General features: G+C 47.1%; 3 protein-coding genes across 3 annotated transcripts; 2 read left to right on the forward strand and 1 right to left on the reverse strand.

Annotated features, from left to right (window-relative positions):
* Window positions 1–762: 762 nt before the first annotated feature.
* ttc9c (tetratricopeptide repeat domain 9C) lies at window positions 763–2,685 on the forward strand. The gene is made up of 4 exons (XM_064955120.1): window positions 763–877; window positions 1,240–1,589; window positions 1,743–1,925; window positions 2,174–2,685. The coding sequence occupies exons 2-4, from the start codon at window positions 1,244–1,246 to the stop codon at window positions 2,272–2,274; spliced, it is 630 nt and encodes a 209-aa protein (XP_064811192.1). The 5' UTR covers window positions 763–877; window positions 1,240–1,243; the 3' UTR covers window positions 2,275–2,685.
* Window positions 2,686–3,261: 576 nt separating this feature from the next.
* On the reverse strand, window positions 3,262–13,507 carry LOC135526607 (uncharacterized). The gene is made up of 4 exons (XM_064955119.1): window positions 12,872–13,507; window positions 7,637–7,865; window positions 6,804–7,070; window positions 3,262–6,299 (listed from the first exon to the last, which is right to left on the reverse strand). The coding sequence occupies exons 1-4, from the start codon at window positions 13,130–13,132 to the stop codon at window positions 3,775–3,777; spliced, it is 3,282 nt and encodes a 1,093-aa protein (XP_064811191.1). The 5' UTR covers window positions 13,133–13,507; the 3' UTR covers window positions 3,262–3,774.
* Window positions 13,508–16,299: 2,792 nt separating this feature from the next.
* map1lc3cl (microtubule-associated protein 1 light chain 3 gamma, like) lies at window positions 16,300–17,766 on the forward strand. The gene is made up of 4 exons (XM_064955761.1): window positions 16,300–16,586; window positions 16,818–16,873; window positions 16,964–17,070; window positions 17,239–17,766. The coding sequence occupies exons 1-4, from the start codon at window positions 16,529–16,531 to the stop codon at window positions 17,423–17,425; spliced, it is 408 nt and encodes a 135-aa protein (XP_064811833.1). The 5' UTR covers window positions 16,300–16,528; the 3' UTR covers window positions 17,426–17,766.
* The last annotated feature ends 1,238 nt before the right edge of the window (window positions 17,767–19,004 follow it).

Below are 19,004 nucleotides of genomic sequence, written 5' to 3' on the forward strand. Positions count from 1 at the left end.
AACTGGCCTAGATATTGGTGCTTTCGAGACAACTGGGAACTTGAAAAAAACGAGGTCAAATCATCTTCAGGTCGGAGCTCTAGAAAGATGCCCGAGTTTCTAACTTGGTATTCCGAGTTGGATGACCGGTCCAAACAAGTATTCCCAGTCGGAGATGCCCGAGTTCCCAATTCACAGTTCCCAGTTGTTTTGAAGGGTGCATAAAATATGCTGTCAAAATTGTCATTGAGTGATACTTTTTATTCAGTCATTATCCAGGTCGCCTTGCTTGCTTGGGGGGCAGGTAACCTAGCGGTTGGGCCAGTCACTTGCTCCATGCATTGACCTTTTGAGAAATATTTTTGTTTGTTTGTTATACAGTATAAGATGCATGGGATAGAATGTAGGGCGGGGTCGACTCCCCTAACAATGGAAAAGGCATTTCAAATTGCAAAAGGCTCATTTGCACTTTTTCCTTAGAACTATTGAAGGCTGACCTATAAATAATAAATACTGCAGCCTATGATATCCACAATGTATGAACTATTGCATTTGTTCCGAACAAACCTCGACAACCTTCGAACACTCTTCATCAATTCACCAAAGTGATAAACATCGACAACACTATTTTAATTTTCAGTATTGATTAATTTTGTTTCATTGATGAAAGCGTCACAGAGTTATGTCCATGTTGCTAAAGCATGTAGCGCTAAACTAAAAATAAGTTCCGTTGCAGTGAAATGGGATGGGTTCCTCTCACCACAGAAGAAGAAAAAGCAGGAAGTGCCTGCCTCTACCAATGCTGTGGTTGTTTGCATGCTCATTATTTACTAGCTACACTAAGTAGGTGGGCAAGTTCAAGTATTTGTATTTTGTGTAAAGATCAATAGACTGTAAGGTAAGCCGCCATTACACTTTTATTTATAACGGTTAACATATGGCCATGTCAATTGCAGTTACTTTGCATTTTGTTCACGCAAGGGCTAGCACCAGTAAAACCATTTTTCTCGCTTGCTTATACATGACCTAGTAGAACACCCATGTAACAGTTATTGAATGAGTTGAAATGACTAGCTAGTTCTTCTTTTAAAAGCAATCGTGATGGGGGGTCTCAGATCTCGGGTTTAGAGCATCTTCATGTCTTTAATTATATCTAGTTTTGTCTTAACATTTAGTGTTGGTGTGGACCACCCATGTAATATAATGTGTTCAGTCATCTAATATCATGTCTTCTCATGTACTTATTATCCCATCACTAAGTTCCATGGCAAGTCCAGAGACACCAGGAGATGAGAGTATGGAGCTGAGGTCCGGGGCTGCAGGGGTAAGCTGTTCAGGAACGCCTACCAAGCTTGGCCCCTCAGGTGCCAACGTAGACTCCCAGCTACAAGATGCCGTCCACTTAAAAATGGAGGGGAACAAATTCTACAAAGAGAAAAAGCTTCGGTCTGCAATTGGACGTTACCACCGTTCGTTGCTCGTTCTGCGTAGTTTCGACTCTGATGTCACTGCGGCAGTGAAGGGGTTTGGTCCTGAGGCTCCTGTCCTCACCGCAGGACAGGAAGAACTACTTAGGAACACACAGGTCGACTGCTACAACAATTTAGCAGGTATTACAGGCCTTGACATGTTTCATGCAGTAGATGAGTTGTTTCAAATGATCCACTTAAAGGAGGATAATACGAAGCATAATGCACAATCCGCCTCTTTCTGGACTTACCTTTATCTTCACTTTTCTGTCACTTGGTCTCCCCCTCTCTCAGCCTGTCTGCTGCAGAGGGAGTGTGTCGACTACACGCGTGTCCAGGAGTACAGCTTGCGGGTGTTGCAGTTGCGGCCAGATGACATCAAGGCCCTGTACAGAGCAGGAGTGGCCACTCTGGAGCTGGGAGACGCACAGAGCGCCAAGCAATACCTCACTCAGGCCAGCAAAGGACAACCCAATGGTAGCTCAGCTTTTTGGTTACTATCTTCCTGTTTATGGGCTGCTGTCCCTACCACAGCCTTTCAGTAAAACAAAACAGATTATTGATGATTTGTGAGGGCGTGTTATAATCCTAGGCATACGGTACAATTCCCCAACAGAATGAAGTAGAACACAATATATTGTATTATTGTCTCTATGCTATTCCCATTCCCCCAATTGTTGATTGAAATTGAAATCACTGTATTTGTGACTGTCTCTCTTTGACAGACACTAATGTGAGGAGGCACCTGCAGCGAGCAGAGGAGAGGCTGAACACGGAGTACCAGAAGGAGAAGGCTCTGTACCGGGGCATGTTCTCCTCCAGTTAGAGAGCCGGGGAGGGGGCCAGCGGAGGAGTCACCCAGAAATAAGTTCCCATCAGGAGGGATGTTCTATTGTTCTGACCCTGAGAATTGAGAAGAGAAGAAAAGAGGAACCAAGCCTGGACTGGACACATAGATCATTGATTCTGTGCAGAGCCTTGATCAGGCTGATCCTATTGAAGATCCTATTATGCTATAGAGAATATTTGTGCCTGATGACCAACAAGGAGATGGAGCTAAATTGTTGGAGGTTCAGCATAAGGGTTGAAGGTCAAAGCGAAGGTGCTAAAGAGAGACTATTTGTGCACTGTTCAAACTCAGTCCTGTTATGACTTCTGAAAGTGGTTGTTTCTGGTCACATAATCAGTCATGTTCCTTTTTGTGTACAAAATGTTTTGATTAAACCTAAGAAATATTTTTTGAAATTACAGCCTTTACTACAGCAATATACCAAACATTAGGAACACCTTCCTAATATTGAGTGTTTCCCTCAGAACAGCCTCAATTCATTGCGACATGGACTCTACAAGGTGTCTAGCATTCCACAGGGGTGCTGGCCCATGTTGACTCCAATGCTTCCCACAGTTGTTAAGTTGGCTGGATGTCCTTTGCGTGGTGGACCATTCTTGATATACACGGGAAACTTGAGCGTGAAAAACCCAGCAGCGTTGCAGCTCTTGACACAAACCGGTGCGCCTGGCACTTACAACCATACCCTGTTCATAGGCACTTATCTTGTCTTGCCCATTCACCTTCTGAATGGAACTCATAAACAATCCATGTCTCAATTGTCTCAAGGCTTAAAAATCCTTATTTAACATGTCTCTTCCCCTTCATCTACTGATTGAAGTGGATTTAACAAGTGACATCAATAAGGGATCATAGCTTTCACCTGGTCAGTCTATGTGATGGAAGTAGCAGCTGTTCATAATGTTTTATACCTCAGTGTAGAAGTGTTGGAGATGGATGTATTCACAGAGTCAAAAGTTTAATTAGAAGTTTCCTTTATTAATAATATTCCAAGATACACACATTTGTTTCAAATAACATTTTATTCTTAGTATTACTTTATTGAGATCCATTTCAAAATCCTGAGCACAATATCAATTTATAGCACAATTTGCCTGTTGATTTTGGTCTTTATGGCCAATATGATTGTACTTCAAAGGCAACATACAGTATATAAGGTTTGATTTGATATACACTCAGAGAGGAGAACAAGCTTACGATAGCCATGATAGCGCACAGAGATAAGTCACAGAGTTGCATGCAGAGGGGACCACTCACAGTCACACACTACTGAGAGTCAAGTTCAACAGATTCATAACATTGGCACCGCCTTATCAACCAAAATACAACCGACTGAAATATTGACTGTAACTTAGTGGTTTGGGGTTTTAGGCTGGGTTTCTGTACAGCACTTTGAGATATCAGCTGATGTAAGAAGGGCTATATAAATACATTTGAATTAGTGGCAAAAACACTATTTCATTTATTGTGATCATCTCACTTTCTAGACGTCTTGTGTTTCAAACTCAGAGACCTCACTGAGCTAAACACCCTTCTACTCAGGTCCCTCAGTGAGCGCGAGCGTGTGAGGGTTGCCCGAGAAGGAGGGGGGGATGGCGAGAATGATGGGGAGGAGAGAGGAGGAGAGAGGGAGGGACAGCTTCCCTCCAGACTCTGAGAGCGAGAGAGGTGGAAGAGGCTGGCAGTAGAGGACAGGCGCTTGTCTTCTTCCCCTCTTCTTCTCAACGTCAACGGACGAACCCGCTCCATGCTGAGCTCCAGGGAGGAGGTCCACTGTGCCCCCCTCAGACGCTCCTCTTTCTGGGCTCGAGGCTCCAGCACGTCCCCCTGGGACTCACTGCGGAACAGAGCCCGTCTGGACAGCCTCAGGCTGGAGCTACGCTTGTCCCAGCCACCACCACCACCCTTCCCTTTGCGTTTTGAGGCACTGCTCTCTTTCTCTCGCCTCTCTGCCTTGGCATGCTTCTCCTTTTGGTCATCTTTCTCCTTTCTCCTGATCCCCTCTCTCTTCCACCTCTCCTTGTTCTCCTCTTCTTCAGCCTCTTTCCCCCATGAACGTCCTTCAAAGCCCCTCCAGAGTTTGGCTGCCCCCTTCTTTGGCGTCTGGGCCGTGTCATGACTGCGTTCCTCTCCCCAGTTGCTGCTGTAGCACCTCTGTTTCCTGTGGAAGCTGCTCACTGTCGATGCCCTCACCAACTCCTTGGACGCATGCTTCCCCTGGTAGAGCCCCTCCCCATCCACCCTCTTCCATCCTTCTCCCTCCCCATCTACCCTCCATCTACCCCCTGAACCCCCTGCACCCTGCCGTAGTGACCCCCCTCTGGGCTGGATGTTGCCCCTTTGTGGTGAGCTGCTGTCCCTGACGCGAGGCAGGGAGCACTGGAATGGGTCATCCCGCCGGAACACAGAGAATGGAGTATTGGCAAGGGGGGAGGGCTGGAGAGGGCGGGGTGGGGAGTGTACCTTGGGGCGGTCACGGGACGAGGGGGAAGAGGCGGGGTCAGATGTGGAAGGGGTTTGTTGGCAGTGGAAGGTGTGTGTGTGGTGATGGGTGACATGATGATGGGTAGGTGGGTGAGTTGAGGTGGACTGGTAAGGGTGATTGGGGCTACTGGAATGTGGACTGGAGGAGTTGGGAGGTGTGAGGCCTGAGTGGGACTGTGGGGAGTGGGTGACACTGAGGGACAACTGGATCGGCCTCTGGTGGTCAAGGTCAGTCTTGCTACTGGCGTGGAGGTGATGGACGCTGGAATAATCATGATGATGAGACTCGTGGTCAGTCTGGGCTGTCTGGTGGGAGGAAGGGGAGGAGCTTTGGGCTTTAAACTCTGACCCCTGACCTCTTCTCTCGGCGTCGCTCTGGAAGCAGTCGACATCCAGCTCTACGCCCTGCTCCATCAGGCCCACCACCACAGCCCGGGGCAGGCCAGAGAGACGGGAGATCTCCCCCACCATCGCCGAGTCCTCGCTGAGCTTACTAGGGCTGGCGTCCGGGGCATTGACGCTGGGTTGACTCTTTGTCACTTTCCCTGGTGAAGAATCCAGTCCACTCCAGTCCAGCGAGCGGGAGAACCCTAGCCCTGACCCAGCCCCTGACCCGGTGACCTCCAGAGAGCTCCGGTGATTGAGGTTGGAGGGACATGTTGAGATGCGTGGCCGAGACCTCAGGGCAGGGGTGGGAGTGGCGGTGGTGGAAAGGGAGGTTGAAGGAGAGGGGGAGGCAGTGGGGATAGCATGGTCACTCCTTAATACACCACCAATGCTAATACCTTCCTTGGAGTTTGAGTCTAAACCCAGGTTTTTGTTCAGATTGGGGCTGAGGTTGAGACTGAGGTTGAGGTGGAGGTTGATTTTGAGGTCTTCTCCTGTCACAGAGGGCAGGTGGCCCAGGTTGATGGAGTTCCTACTGGCCTTCTTACTGATATTGCTGAGGCTGACCCGCGCAGAGTTACCCAGAAAAGACTTGCAGGGTGTCACACTGCCCCCTATCAAGTTGGAGGGGGTACTGCGGCTCTCGAAGGCCAACAGCGACTGAGTGGAGCCGTGGCCAGGGGTTCTGGGCCCCCTGTGGCAACTTGGCCCAGGGGTGGCAGTAGGGGTGGTGTCAGAGGGGGAAACCCGGCTGCGGTACTGACGAGCCAGCCTGGTGATGTACTGCTCCAGCTGGGTGAAGGTGGAGGGGTGAGGAGGCTGGGGGGGCCGGAAGAGGGGGGTGGACTGAGATTCCTCAGCCTGGGCAGAGAAGTCCGGACTCGGCGAGAGGCAAGAGGAGGGTGAGGCGTCCTGACTGGAGGTGAAGAGGGGGCTCTGGAGGGCCACAGCATGGAGGGGGCTGGGGTAATGGTACACCTCCTTGGTCCTCCGGGACACCAGATCAGAACAGAACCTGGGGTCGAGTTGGGGTCGGGGGTCAGCGAGTGGGAGGAGGGAGCCGGGATGGGGGTCACCCAGGCTGGAGCACAGGTCAGACAGGAAGAAGAGACTGTTCATTTCCAAGTCACCTGGGTTCAAAGGACGAGAGTGAAAGTTTATGAATGTTAGTCAGCTTATAAAGAAGCCAAAGCATTTATCTAGGACTATGGTCCCAGGACTCTCTGGAAAACAGTGACATTTATCTAGGACTATGGTCCCAGGACTCTCTGGAAAACAGTGACATTTATCTAGGACTATGGTCCCAGGACTCTCTGGAAAACAGTGATATTTATCTAGGACTATGGTCCCAGAACTCTCTGGAAAACAGTGACATTTATCTAGGACTATGGTCCCAGGACTCTCTGGAAAACAGTGACATTTATCTAGGACTATGGTCCCAGAACTCTCTGGAAAACAGTGACATTTATCTAGGACTATGGTCCCAGAACTCTCTGGAAAACAGTGACATTTATCTAGGACTATGGTCCCAGGACTCTCTGGAAAACTACTGGTTAAACACAGATGAACTGTACTGAAGTGTAAGTGTGTTTATGTGAGTGCATTTGAATGTCCATATGCGTGTTATATCTGACCCGTAGATACTGGTCTCCTATCACTGATCTCTGTGGTCTCCTCAATGCGCTGAGTTCTTGGCTGCTGCGCGGCCTCCGGCCACTGGATGTCACTGTGGTCTGCAGAGAGGGGCCGTTGTTCCCACAGCCTGAAGGCTCCCCCTGAGGGTGCTCCTGGTCCGGCCCGGACTTGCCCACCTGGTACTGGACCCCCCTGGGCCAGGACTGCCTCACTGGACACAGAGTAGCAGGAGTCTGATAGGGAGCTGCCACTGACCGAATAAAAGCCTACGAGAAATAAAGTGAGGGGAAGAGAGATGGAGAGAGAAAGAAAGAAAGAAAGAAAGAAAGAAAGAAAGAAAGAAAGAAAGAAAGAAAGAAAGAAAGAAAGAAAGAAAGAAAGAAAGAAAGAAAGAAAGGAGGGAGTGTAGGTCCAGAGAAAGAGTGATTTGTAAGAAAGGAGTGAGTAAGTGGTGTTGAAAAGATAACATGAGAGGGTAAATAAAGGAACAGGGACAGAAAAGTTGAAGGTTAATATTTAATACGGCTTTGCAACACGGTATCTCACAAAGTAAACAAAACTTGAGGTGAGAAGTGTTGTTGGGCAAAGCCAAGGCCAGATTACCAAACGAGTACGCAGGGCCCCCCCCAGATAGCCTATTCCGAACATGGCGGTCGGGGCCCCCCCAGATAGCATATGAACACGTCACAAGCCAATGTTTATTCGGGGGGGGGGGCCTGGAGGTAGGTATCCCAGGGCTCCAGATGTGATAGTCCAGCCCTGGCCAAAGCCGTATGAGTGTCACAGACCACCCCCAAAAGACCCCCCATGGTAGGATCACACAGTCCAGTACCTGAGCTGGGCCTGGAGTCATAGTCCACCTGGACTGCACCATCAAGGTCCGGGGGGGAGAGCAGGTCAGACGGGGCATCCCAAGAGAGGGTGGACCAGCGTGAGTCATCCCCACCAACCCCATCACCTCTGGAATGAACCAGCCCATCTCCACCAGAGTTCCCCACACGGTCCTTGTCCAACGTGCTGCTGTGGCATGGCAACACTGTTTCTGAAGGGGGAGAGGGAACCTGAAAAACAGAAAAACGGGTGTTCGAGTCACAACATGTCTTTAAAGAGATGATAATTAGAGAGTGGTGTAGAATGGATCTCTAATGTTCTTATTTACCAAACACTGATGTCATCAGCCTTACTGGAAGTTCTGGAACACTCGTGTTTCAAGACTCAGACACAAAAACAGAATATGACGTATTCTTTCTCCTCAATAGCCAATTCATGACTTTCTTCTTACTTAGATGAATGTGATTACTCATGACCTCTGCGGGTGATGCCCTAATATTAGCCTGATTGGGTGATAGGGGTGGGGGGGACAACAGGGGGCTTTGTTCACTGCCAGGCCTGATCAATCCTCCGTTACTACGGAGATAAACAGGAGACAATACAGGTGACTCATACTGCCTAACTGAGAAGGGAAGGTGTCCCAAATGGCACCCTATTCCTTATGTAGTGCACTATTTTTGACCAGGACCCACAGGGCGATGGAGGGCGATGGTCAAAAGTAGTGCACTACATAGGGAATAGGGTGCCATTTAGGACGGATTCTCACTCAGAGGGGGACTTAAAGGAAGAATAGGGGAAGACAGATGATGTAACAAAGAGCAGAAGGAGAGAGGGATAAGGGGGGGGAGGACAGGGGGGTGGGTGCAGGGAAAAAAGTTAGACCTTGATCCTGCTTACCAGCCATGTTTAGTTTTCTCTGTCTCTCGCTACTTTTTCCACATTTCATGAAGTTAGAAAAGGTATTTTCTAAGGGGAATTGAGTGGGTGCTTGAGAGTGGGAGAGGTAATGGTGAGTGAAAAGTGGAGTGAAAGAGCAAGTATATGAAAGAGGTAGTGGGGGAGGGGGTTGCCTGTGAGAGGCAGAGAGTGGCATCTTAACCCCCCCAACCCCCAACCCCACTCCATAATAAGTTAAAGCCACCCCCTCCTCACCATAGCTACAGCTGCTCTCTGGTTCCTGCTCAGTCCACCCACACAACAGACGTAGCAGCAGTATATATCTAACTCATCCAGAGCCTGCCTGCCACACACTAAAACCTGCCACACACTAAAACACAAATAGCAAATAATACTAAGACTAACACTAGCTTGCGCAAGCACACAAACACACTGATAACCGTCAGGGCCATGTTCACCCCCCCACACTCTTCCATGGACATAATGTGAACCATGTTACCCCAGTGTAATGTTACAGTGAGATGGTTATGATCAAATCAGGAGGAGAGAGAGAGAGAGGTGGAGGCCCTCAGCGCTAAGAGCTCTGTAATATGATATCCCTCTATGTGAGACAGAGAGACACAGACATTTACCCTAAAAAAACAATATATCTACACAATGCACAGACAAATCACAGCAAATACTCCAATTAGAATGAAGGACTACATAATATGAATGTACATAACATACTTTTGTGACGTACTTTCATTAGGTATCTACAGTATTTAGGGCTTACGAACACTTTACGAATGCTCTATAAAGCCTTTAAGTTGTTATTTTCAGAATGGGGCGCATCATTGTGACAACGCTAAATACGTTGAGATGTCATGTTGGGAAAGGTAAGCTACATTATCAACAGCACTAGCAGGTAAACATTGGTTATTGATAAACATATGCTTATGCAATGCGCACTATGCATTATTGATGAATTCTGTTTACTTTAACTGAAGAAGCAGAGGAGACTGACGTTTCAATCCAAGATAATGCCCTCTGACGTCATGTTTCTCTGTGTGGGCTGGAGGTTGATATAGGGCCAGCAATACATGTCATGGTCCAAATGTACATAGAAGAATGATGGTGAGGGTGATCACAGTGTGGGCTTTGGCAGCAAATCAAGTGTTGATGGGGTGCAACAGTAGTGTACTACTGTTACCCCACTGTGATAGTTCAAATAGCCAGAGAGAGAGAGACTCACTGCAGTCTTATCTCCAGTCATCTTTCCCCTCTTCCCTCCCTACCATCTTCCATCTCACCTTTCCCCTCTTCCCTCTCTACCATCTTCCATCTCACCTTTCCCCTCTTCCCTCTCTACCATCTTCCATCTCACATTTTCACTCTCCCCTTCCTACCATCTTCCATCTCACCTTTTCCCTCTTCCCTCTCTACCATCTTCCATTTCACCTTTTTCCCTCTCCCCTCTTTACCATCTTCCATCTCACCTTTTCCCTCTTCCCTCTCTACCATCTTCTATCTCACCTTTTCCCTCTCTCCTCCCCTATCTCCTCTCCTCTCCCCTCTCTCCTCTCCTCTCTCCTCTTCTCTCCCCTCTCATCTCTCCTCTCCCCTCTCCTCTTCTCTCCCCTCTCCTCTCCCCTCTCTCCTCTCCCCTCTCTCCTATTCTCTCCCCTCTCCTCTCCCCTCTCCTCTCTCATCTCTCCTCTCCCCTCTCTCCTCTCCCCTCTCTCCTCTCCCCTCTCCTCTCCCCTCTCATCTCTCCTCTCCCCTTCTCTCCCCTCTCTCCTCTCCCCTCTCTCCTATTCTCTCCCCTCTCCTCTCACCTCTCTCCTCTCCCCTCTCCTCTCCCCTCTCCTCTCTCATCTCTCCTCTCCCCTCTCTCCTATTCTCTCCCCTCTCCTCTCTCCTCTCCCCTCTCTCCTCTCCTCTCCCCTCTCTCCTCTCCCCTCTCCCCTCTCTCCTCTCCCCTCTCTCCTATTCTCTCCCCTCTCCTCTCCCCTCTCCTCTCTCATCTCTCCTCTCTCCTCTCCCCTCTCTCCTCTCCTCTCCCCTCTCTCCTCTCCCCTCTCCTCTTCTCTCCCCTTTCCTCTCTCATCTCTCCTCTCCCCTCTCTCCTCTCCCCTCTCCTCTCCCCTCTCCTCTCTCCTCTCCCCTCTTCTCTCCCCTCTCCTCTCTCCTCTCCCCTCTCTCCTCTCCCCTCTCTCCTATTCTCTCCCCTCTCCTCTCCCCTCTCCTCTCTCATCTCTCCTCTCCCCTCTCTCCTCTCCCCTCTCTCCTCTCCCCTCTCCCCTCTCTCCTCTCCCCCTCTCCTCTCCCCCCCTCCTCTCCCCTCTCTCTCTCTCTCCTCTCCCCTCTCCCTCTCCTCTCCCCTCTCCCCTCTCCCCTCTCCCCTCTCCCTCTCCTCTCTCCTCTCCTCTCCCCCTCTCTCCTCTCTCTCCTCCCCCCTCTCCCCTCTCCCTCTGCCCTCTCTCCTCTCTCCTCTCTCCTCTCTCCTCTCCCTCTCCTCTCCCTCTCTCCCTCTCTCCTCTCCTCTCCTCTCCTCTCTCTCTCTCTCTCTCCCCCCTCTCCCTCTCTCCTCTCCCCTCTTCTCTCCCCTCTCCTCTCTCCTCTCCCCTCTCCCCTCTCTCCTATTCTCTCCCCTCTCCTCTCCCCTCTCCTCTCTCCTCTCCCCTCTCTCCTCTCCCCTCTCTCCTCTCCCCTCCCCTCCCCTCTCTCCTCTCCCCTCTCCTCTCCCCTCTCTCCTCTCCCCTCTCTCCTCTCTCCTCTCTCCTCTCCCCCTCTCTCTCTCTCCTCTCCTCTCCCCTCTCTCCTCTCCCCTCTCCCCCTCTCTCCTCTCTCCTCTCCCTCTCCCCTCTCTCCTCTCTCCCCCTCCTCTCCCCCTCTCCCTCCCCTCTCCCCTCTCTCCTCTGCCCTCTCTCCTCTCCCCTCTCCTCCTCTCTCCTCTCTCCTCTCCTCTCCCTCCCTCTCCCTCTCTCCTCCCCTCTCCCCTCTCTCCTCTCCCCTCTCTCCTCTCCCCTCTCTCCTCTCTCCTATTCTCTCCCCTCTCCTCTCCCCTCTCCTCTCCCCTCTCCTCTCCTCTCCTCTCCCCTCTCCTCTCCTCTCTCCTCTCTCCTCTCCCCTCTCTCCTCTTCCCAGTGGGCAGAATTGGGTCGGTGATAACGTTGGTCACGTTGGAAACAACAACAGCAGAAGCAACTTGTCTCTCAATCTGTTGTTTAATATGCTAATAGGGTCTGCGTTGGCGGATGGAAGGGCAAGTAGAGCTACTCTCTATGGTGTTTGTGATGACTAATACCATTTAACATAGCATAGCTGCTGAACGTCACAGGGAATCTATAGAGAATACATTGGTGCAGTGTTTCTGAGAAGGAAAAAGCAGTAAGTAGAATGTTGTGCTGGTTCCTTACCTCGGGATCATTTGACCATTCTCTAATTGATTAATAAAAAGGGAATGACTTGAGTTGTCCCTATTACTGGAGCTAAGTGACTGTTCACCAAACACTGTAACAACAAACCAGTATGGTAACCTACCCTACATGAGGACAGTGTTCACAGACTCAGGTTAAGCTTCAGACTTCCAACTCCATTATGAGGCAGTGCAGGGCTCTGTGGCCATCTGAATTCTATTCTTAGTATTGTACCAACTAGGCCTAACAGTTGTCCAAATGGTAACAATGAAAGCTGAAGGCTGCATCCATAGTGAGAGTTAAAATGAATAGGGTCTGTATTCAATAGGTCTACTTCAGTCTGTGTACCAAGTTGTCTTACTATGGCACTTTCCCAATCAAATGATCTTATCTCACACAAAAAGATCAATGTATTCACATACTACAGTAGCCTATTTACACAGAAGATTTTTGGCCGATACAGAATATAGAACTCTGTAGGCATCTGTCATCTACAGTATGACCTGACCTCGGTGTATGCTTGTATCTACAGGGTGTGTACCAAGTGTACATTCTTTACACAGATACATTCTATGTCACGTCCTTGGGGAAAACTGGACTGTGAAAAGATGTGGACGTTGACAATCTCATCATCTGAGATCCATAAAGGGGACAGAACCATAACACCCTTTGTATTCTACATAACCTTGACTGATACAAAACGGAATTAGAAGCAGTGGAGGCGGGTGGATTACTGTCAATTCTATTAGACAGGTCAAACACCATTGTGTAATCAGTAGCTGTAGCTCCGTGCTTATGACTCCATCACTCAATCAAGGCTATTGAAGTGCAGCAGTCTGTTGGATGCAACGGGATACAAATGACCTACTGGCAGATCTGAATGCATTCATATTTAATAGCAACCAATCTTGTCAAGAGATCTGGGGCTACGCACTGACCTGTTGCCTGCGGGATGTCGCAGAGCCATCCGAGGCTGCGCTCTCGAGGTTTTCCTCCTGTTGATCGGTGATGACAGTCACCGTGGTACCGGTGCTACTGGTGTCTTTGAGGTCCAGCGCCGCATCGATCATGTCCAGATGTTGGCCCCGGAGCAAATCCAGCTCAAGGATTCCAGCCAGGGTCGCTTTCAGCCGCTCGCCAATCCGAACCCGCTCCGTGCCAGACCAGAGAGAATTCACACAACTGCGGCGGCCAGGCATTGTAGAGGCTGAATCCGGGGCGCTTTAGACTAGGAGCTCAGTCTCAATGACAATGGGCTACGGTCCAGCTAAAGTCAGTGCAACATATGTTCTCACGATCGACAATATAGCAACATTGTATCCTCCCGCTCAGTTAAACCAATGATTCGTTGGCAAAATAGCCTAGCCTACTTAATTAAATCTAAGCCATATTACATTGAGGCACGTTGACTAAAGAGTCAAATGTATGACACCAAAGAGATGATCAAACCATATTCCATTTTAATCCTCAATTTTGGTTTCGTATTATGATCACCCAATTGTGTCCGACCATTCAGTACTTCATGCAAATGATGTTCACGATAAACCCGACGTAACAATGCTGTAAATAACGTTACATTGGATCAAGAAAAATGTGTCCAGGGGGAGGAGCCGAGGAGGTAACGTGCCAAAGCTTGAAAGGGATTGGCCAGGGAAGTTTTCGAATAAACGCCTTGAAAATCCCTTGGCCGCCAAACTATTCCAAAACACACAGGAAAATGTTCAAATACACGATGAGTGATGGGCTATAATAAAGGTGATAACGTTCACCACGTGCATACCTTAGTCTATAAAAGCATAATAACACAAAGACTTTCAAAAAGTGTTACAAAGACTCCTCGAATGAAATATGTAGATTGACAAGTTTACTATTATTGTGAGTCTGAAAACGAAATGTTCAAGTTACAGTTGCATCAATCACCTATTTGGGTTGTATGGGACAAGTTCTGCCCCTTTGGATTCGGACAGGTGCACCTCCCCCATCTCCACCCTCTGCTCTGTTATGTCAACCTTCAACCAGCAGAGAGCAGCCTTGTGACAACACCAGGTTCATTCCAAGAACAGTTTTGGGTTTGGCCTAGAGTAGTTTATTTGATCTCTAGATCTATTCTATAATTCATGTTTTCTCACTGTAAAACAAACCTGTATTTCAAAGGGGTATTGAGTATTTCAAAGGGGATTGTTCAAACTCTAATTATGTAAGTGGGGCAACATTCTCCCACCTAGAGAGCAAAATACACAAATCCATAAAGCCCCGTTTTTCAAAGTGCATATAATGCAAAAAGAGAGGGATAAAGCATAGCATAAAGATAACTAGAGCCCGCCCGATGCATCGATTGACTGATACTAGCCTTTCACATAAATATTTGTATCGGTCTTTTTTCCACAGATAAAGCGCCGATATTATATACATATAATACACAAATACCTCTGCTCTTTTGCGATAATTTTGAAGAACTTTGAACATCATCCAGCCCTAGGTCACAACATGATTGGTTTGACAGGTGAGTAACTTGCCGTAGCGAGCGTATTTGAATAAGTAAATAATCAAACGTCGACTTAACCAAGCAAGCAGCCCTGTCCTCATCACATTCTCACGTAGTTAACGTTAGCTGGCCAGTTAGCCAGCAAGATATTTAGCTTAGCTATCTAGCCAGGAAGGTAGTTGTTACCTTAGCTCGCTAGCTAGCAGTCTGCGCTACTTATGTGCTAACACTGCCAAAGTGAACGCTCCTCGATACAAAAATAACGCTGTTATTGTCTCGGCCTATTATGTTTGCTAGTGGACTTATTTGTTTAGTTTTCCGAAATATGCAATCGGCAAAAAGCAAGACATTTGGCGCAGATCTATCATTTCAGGCCATGTGCTTGCATTCATGATGTGAGATAAGTAACGTTAGCAAGCTAAATTATGTGTGCCGAAAACCAGTGCCAAGCATTTCCCTGCATAAAGTTTTCAACCATCAGCACATGCCATTTGGAGTTAGTGTATAGCCAATACATTTAGTATTGATGGTTACTGTCAGAAAACATTGTTGTAATGAACAGCTAGCTTATGCCCTTCATAGGTTGCCATTAGTAATGGCATTAAGTGTTTGTTTACATGACCTTTTGTAAACACTAGTAAATCTACTCAAGACGAATGCTGATGATGGCACCTAGTGGTGACATTACGAACGGCATTTGTGAACTTGTCAACGCTTATTTGTGAACAGTGCAGTTTCTTTCAGATTGACTGAGACTAATTTTATTTAATTCAACCAGCCACCCCTTGTGGTGGTTTAGCACAAAAACCTTCCCTTGCATACTTCTTCTCCACTGCCATAGATAGACACGTCTTTAAGTTGCACCTAAGTATGGCGGCCCAGCGGGGTAAGAATTTGTTCTCAACTGACTTGCCTAGTTAAATAAAGGTAAAATAATGTTCAAATAAACAAGTTTTGTATTTAGTGTCGTATTTATAGAGGATATATAGTTGATTTTCGGTGAAAATCCTGTAAACAACAAATGTTTTAAAATAATGTTCAGTTTAATATTTTGATAAGAAATCATCATTAAGAATATTTGTTCATTCTTGTGTAAAAAAAATAGGTATGATTTTCATTCAACCTTTATAAAAACAACATATTGGCAGATATATCGCTAATCGGTGACTTTTGCCTCCCTAAAATCAGCATCGGACCCATCAGGCTCTAATGATAATACACAAGATACTGCGCAGACAATCCATGCCGGAATGAAGCATGCAACCTGACAACCAGCATTATGGGAATATTCTATTCGGGCCTTTGTGCCCTAATGATCACGTGTGTGGTCACCTGGAGCTGACTATCAGTCCAGCCAAGGGTCAAAGAAGTGTGTGTGTATGTGTGAAAGAGAGAGAGAGATAAGGTGAAAGAGTGAGATCTAGAAGTTTTCACCACAACCCTTTGTAACAGAACTCTTGCAGACAACCCCTGGGGATTTGACAATATGGTGTAGGTATCCCATTCTCTAACCCTAAAATTATTCACACACAGACATCCATCATTCCAGATTGAGGCCCCCATGTATCTTAGTTTTCAAATGTACAGTGAGTAATACAGACATGAATATATCACATATTGATTGTTTATGACTAAGTAGATAGTATAACATTTAATTATTCCTTTCAAAACCACAAAATAATCAAATATCAAAACTATTGGCTACAGTTTGAGGTTTACATCCTCTGGAGTTGTTTGTTATTGTTCAACAGTGAGTATGTGAGCCCTCGTGACACCAACGTCTGAGATATGCTGTAAGTGGTCTGAGATAACCAGTCTGTGTGAAGTGGATCTGAACCAATCATGAGGCCAGGACGAATACACAACATATCATTAGTACGAGGAGTGGGTCCAAGCTTTGTTCATGTAAGCATTCCCATAGCTCAGCCACGTACCGACCCCTCCCAGGGCAGCCCGCCTACCTATAAAAGCCAGCGGTGAACAGTGAAGTGTTGGGGTTTGTGCAAACTTCCACCTGAGGGGACTACTACCGTCAGCCTGGGTCAAGGACCACCGCCGGCACAAGCAGCCAGCAGCCACAGCAAGAAGCAACACCACCCCAAGAAGAAAAATGCCTCCCTTCGAGAAATCTATGGAGCTGATGTCTTTCAAGCAAAGAAAATGCCTTGGTTGGTGCTTCTATTCTAGTCGATTGACTACAGAATAAAACGTTCTTTATGATAGCTCTAGTCTTGATCAATTATAATTATGGTGATTAAGATGATCATAGCCTATCATTGAAGAGTGCATGATACATTTTAGTCGACTCACCTGGTGTTTTAGTTCATTCTACACCCTATATTATAACTTCTGGTGGTCTATAATGAAGTGGTAATGTTCTTCTGTTATGCTTTTTCTAGCAACAAGACAACATGAAGTGTGCAGTATTCGTACCAAATTCCCAAACAAGTTACCCGTGAGTAATTTTGCATTTTGGTAAATGATTGCCTCCAATCAAATGCAAGGAATGCTAACAGTTGTCTATCTGTGTTTTCTAACTGTGAAGGTGATCGTAGAGCGTTACCTCCGTGAGAAAACCCTTCCCCTATTGGACAAGACCAAATTCCTGGTTCCATTCGAGCTGACCTTGGGTCAGTTCCTCTGTCTACTCAGGTGAGCACTGGTTGAGGGTGTGTGAAAAAGGATTTGTATTATGATAAAATCTAAGTAGATTTTCTGACAGTCTGTGTGTTTAGTGTGCGTGTGTTTGCATATGGTATTGACCATGTCTTCACGGGACCCATGTGATAACCTCTCTTCCTATCCTCTACCTCTCCTCAGGAGTAAGATTGACTTGGAGTCCACCCAGGCTCTGTACCTGTTGGTGTCAGAGAGGAGCATGTCCTGCATGTCGTCCAGTATGGGAGACGTCTACTCCCAGTACAGCGACCCGGATGGCTTTCTTTACATCACCTATGCCTCACAGGACATGTTCGGAGGGGACGTGGACGCTACCCCTCCCTGCTGAGCCCACACAATGGGCTCCTTCTCAATTTTCTGAAAGATCAGTCTTCTACTCGCTTCCTCTCTTTCACTGCACTGATCTGGCAGAACTGGCCAGGTGAAATCCAGTCCAAGTAATGATGAGCTTCCACCATATTGTTTTCACCGGTCAAGTCTTTGACGATGAAGTGACAGTGAACGGGAGGAAACAGGGATTTTCAAGCACTTGAGATTGAGCTATTCTCCCGCCCTTCTACCTCACAAATGGACTGCGAATCAGAGTACTGCACCTTCGTCCTTCTCTTGGTTCGTTTCTGACCCCTTCCAGCTCTACCAGAGCTGGACTGAGATGATTGAATACATCGATTAATGAATGAGTCCAATGAGATTTAAGAGATAGAAAGAAACCTCTCTAATAAGTCTTTAATAATTTAGTAAAATATCTGTAGAGATCATTGTCGTAACACCAGAGAGAAATAGGTTGGCGAAGGAAGCCCTACATTGTGGGTACTCACCCTGACAAGTGAAATTACCTCCTGTTGGGATATTGTATCACTTCCAGGAACCACAAGGTCTGTTGGGTGCTCTGGGGTCTCCCCCAAGGGCCTATATCTCCTCTGTCTCCTCCTCCACCCCTCAAAATAAACATGTTGAAACGGAGGAAAATAAGGTCAATGGGAAGATCTCAATTGCATACTCCTCATGTTCCCTCTCCTCGTCTCCTTCTCAAAACCCATTGGAGGAGAAGGCCGGAGGGGAGGGACCTCAAGCTTTCAAATCTAATGGGTTTTGAGATGGAGAGAGGACGCGAGGAGTCTGCTGGTCTTACCTCTTAGCACTTTAAGCTCTCCTTTCGGTCTTCCTCATGAAACATTTCTACAAAATGTGAATTTGTGACCTTCAGGCACAGTGTTATTAAACACAATGTTACAAGTCAGACAAAGTGTTATGCGTGTTATTTGGACTGTTTACACTCAATGAAGACGTAGATATGTTCATGTTGTATGTCTAACAATGCCGTGCTCTGTAAAATCAAATGTAATTAAAATTCCCAAATAAACTCCCTGTCCTTTTAATGTATAATATGGTTTGATTTTTGGCTAGTCAAACATTCTTGTAATTTACTATTCCCCATAGCATCATATAATCATCATAACAGCATGTATTTTCTGTTCAAGGACAAAGTCATGAATGCATGACTTCACCTAAGTTCCAATAACTTCAGAGAGTCATGAGTTATACTAGTCATGTGTGGTTATTGGAGCCAGACCTGTGCCCCATACAGACATACAGGAATGCCATGACACACACACACACACACACACACTGTACTTTCACACAAAGCTGCCATGCTACTTCCCACCTCTGTCTTAGATGTGACACCCTTCTACACATAGTTGTGTTACATAACCTCCTGGCTGCATTTAACAGTACGGGTCAGTGTGTCACAGGGCCATCGGGGTGGTCCGAGCGTAGCGATAGAGGACTCTAGTGCCCCAAACAAATGGATTTAACATACAGGTCCTGTAATTTTGACATGGAAGACCATATTTATGTGATCTATACCTTGGCTTTTTACCTGTTCAAACTAAAACACACTAGGT

The sequence above is a fragment of the Oncorhynchus masou genome, chromosome 32 (assembly GCF_036934945.1).
Source record: "Oncorhynchus masou masou isolate Uvic2021 chromosome 32, UVic_Omas_1.1, whole genome shotgun sequence".
Lineage (NCBI taxonomy): Eukaryota > Metazoa > Chordata > Actinopteri > Salmoniformes > Salmonidae > Oncorhynchus > Oncorhynchus masou.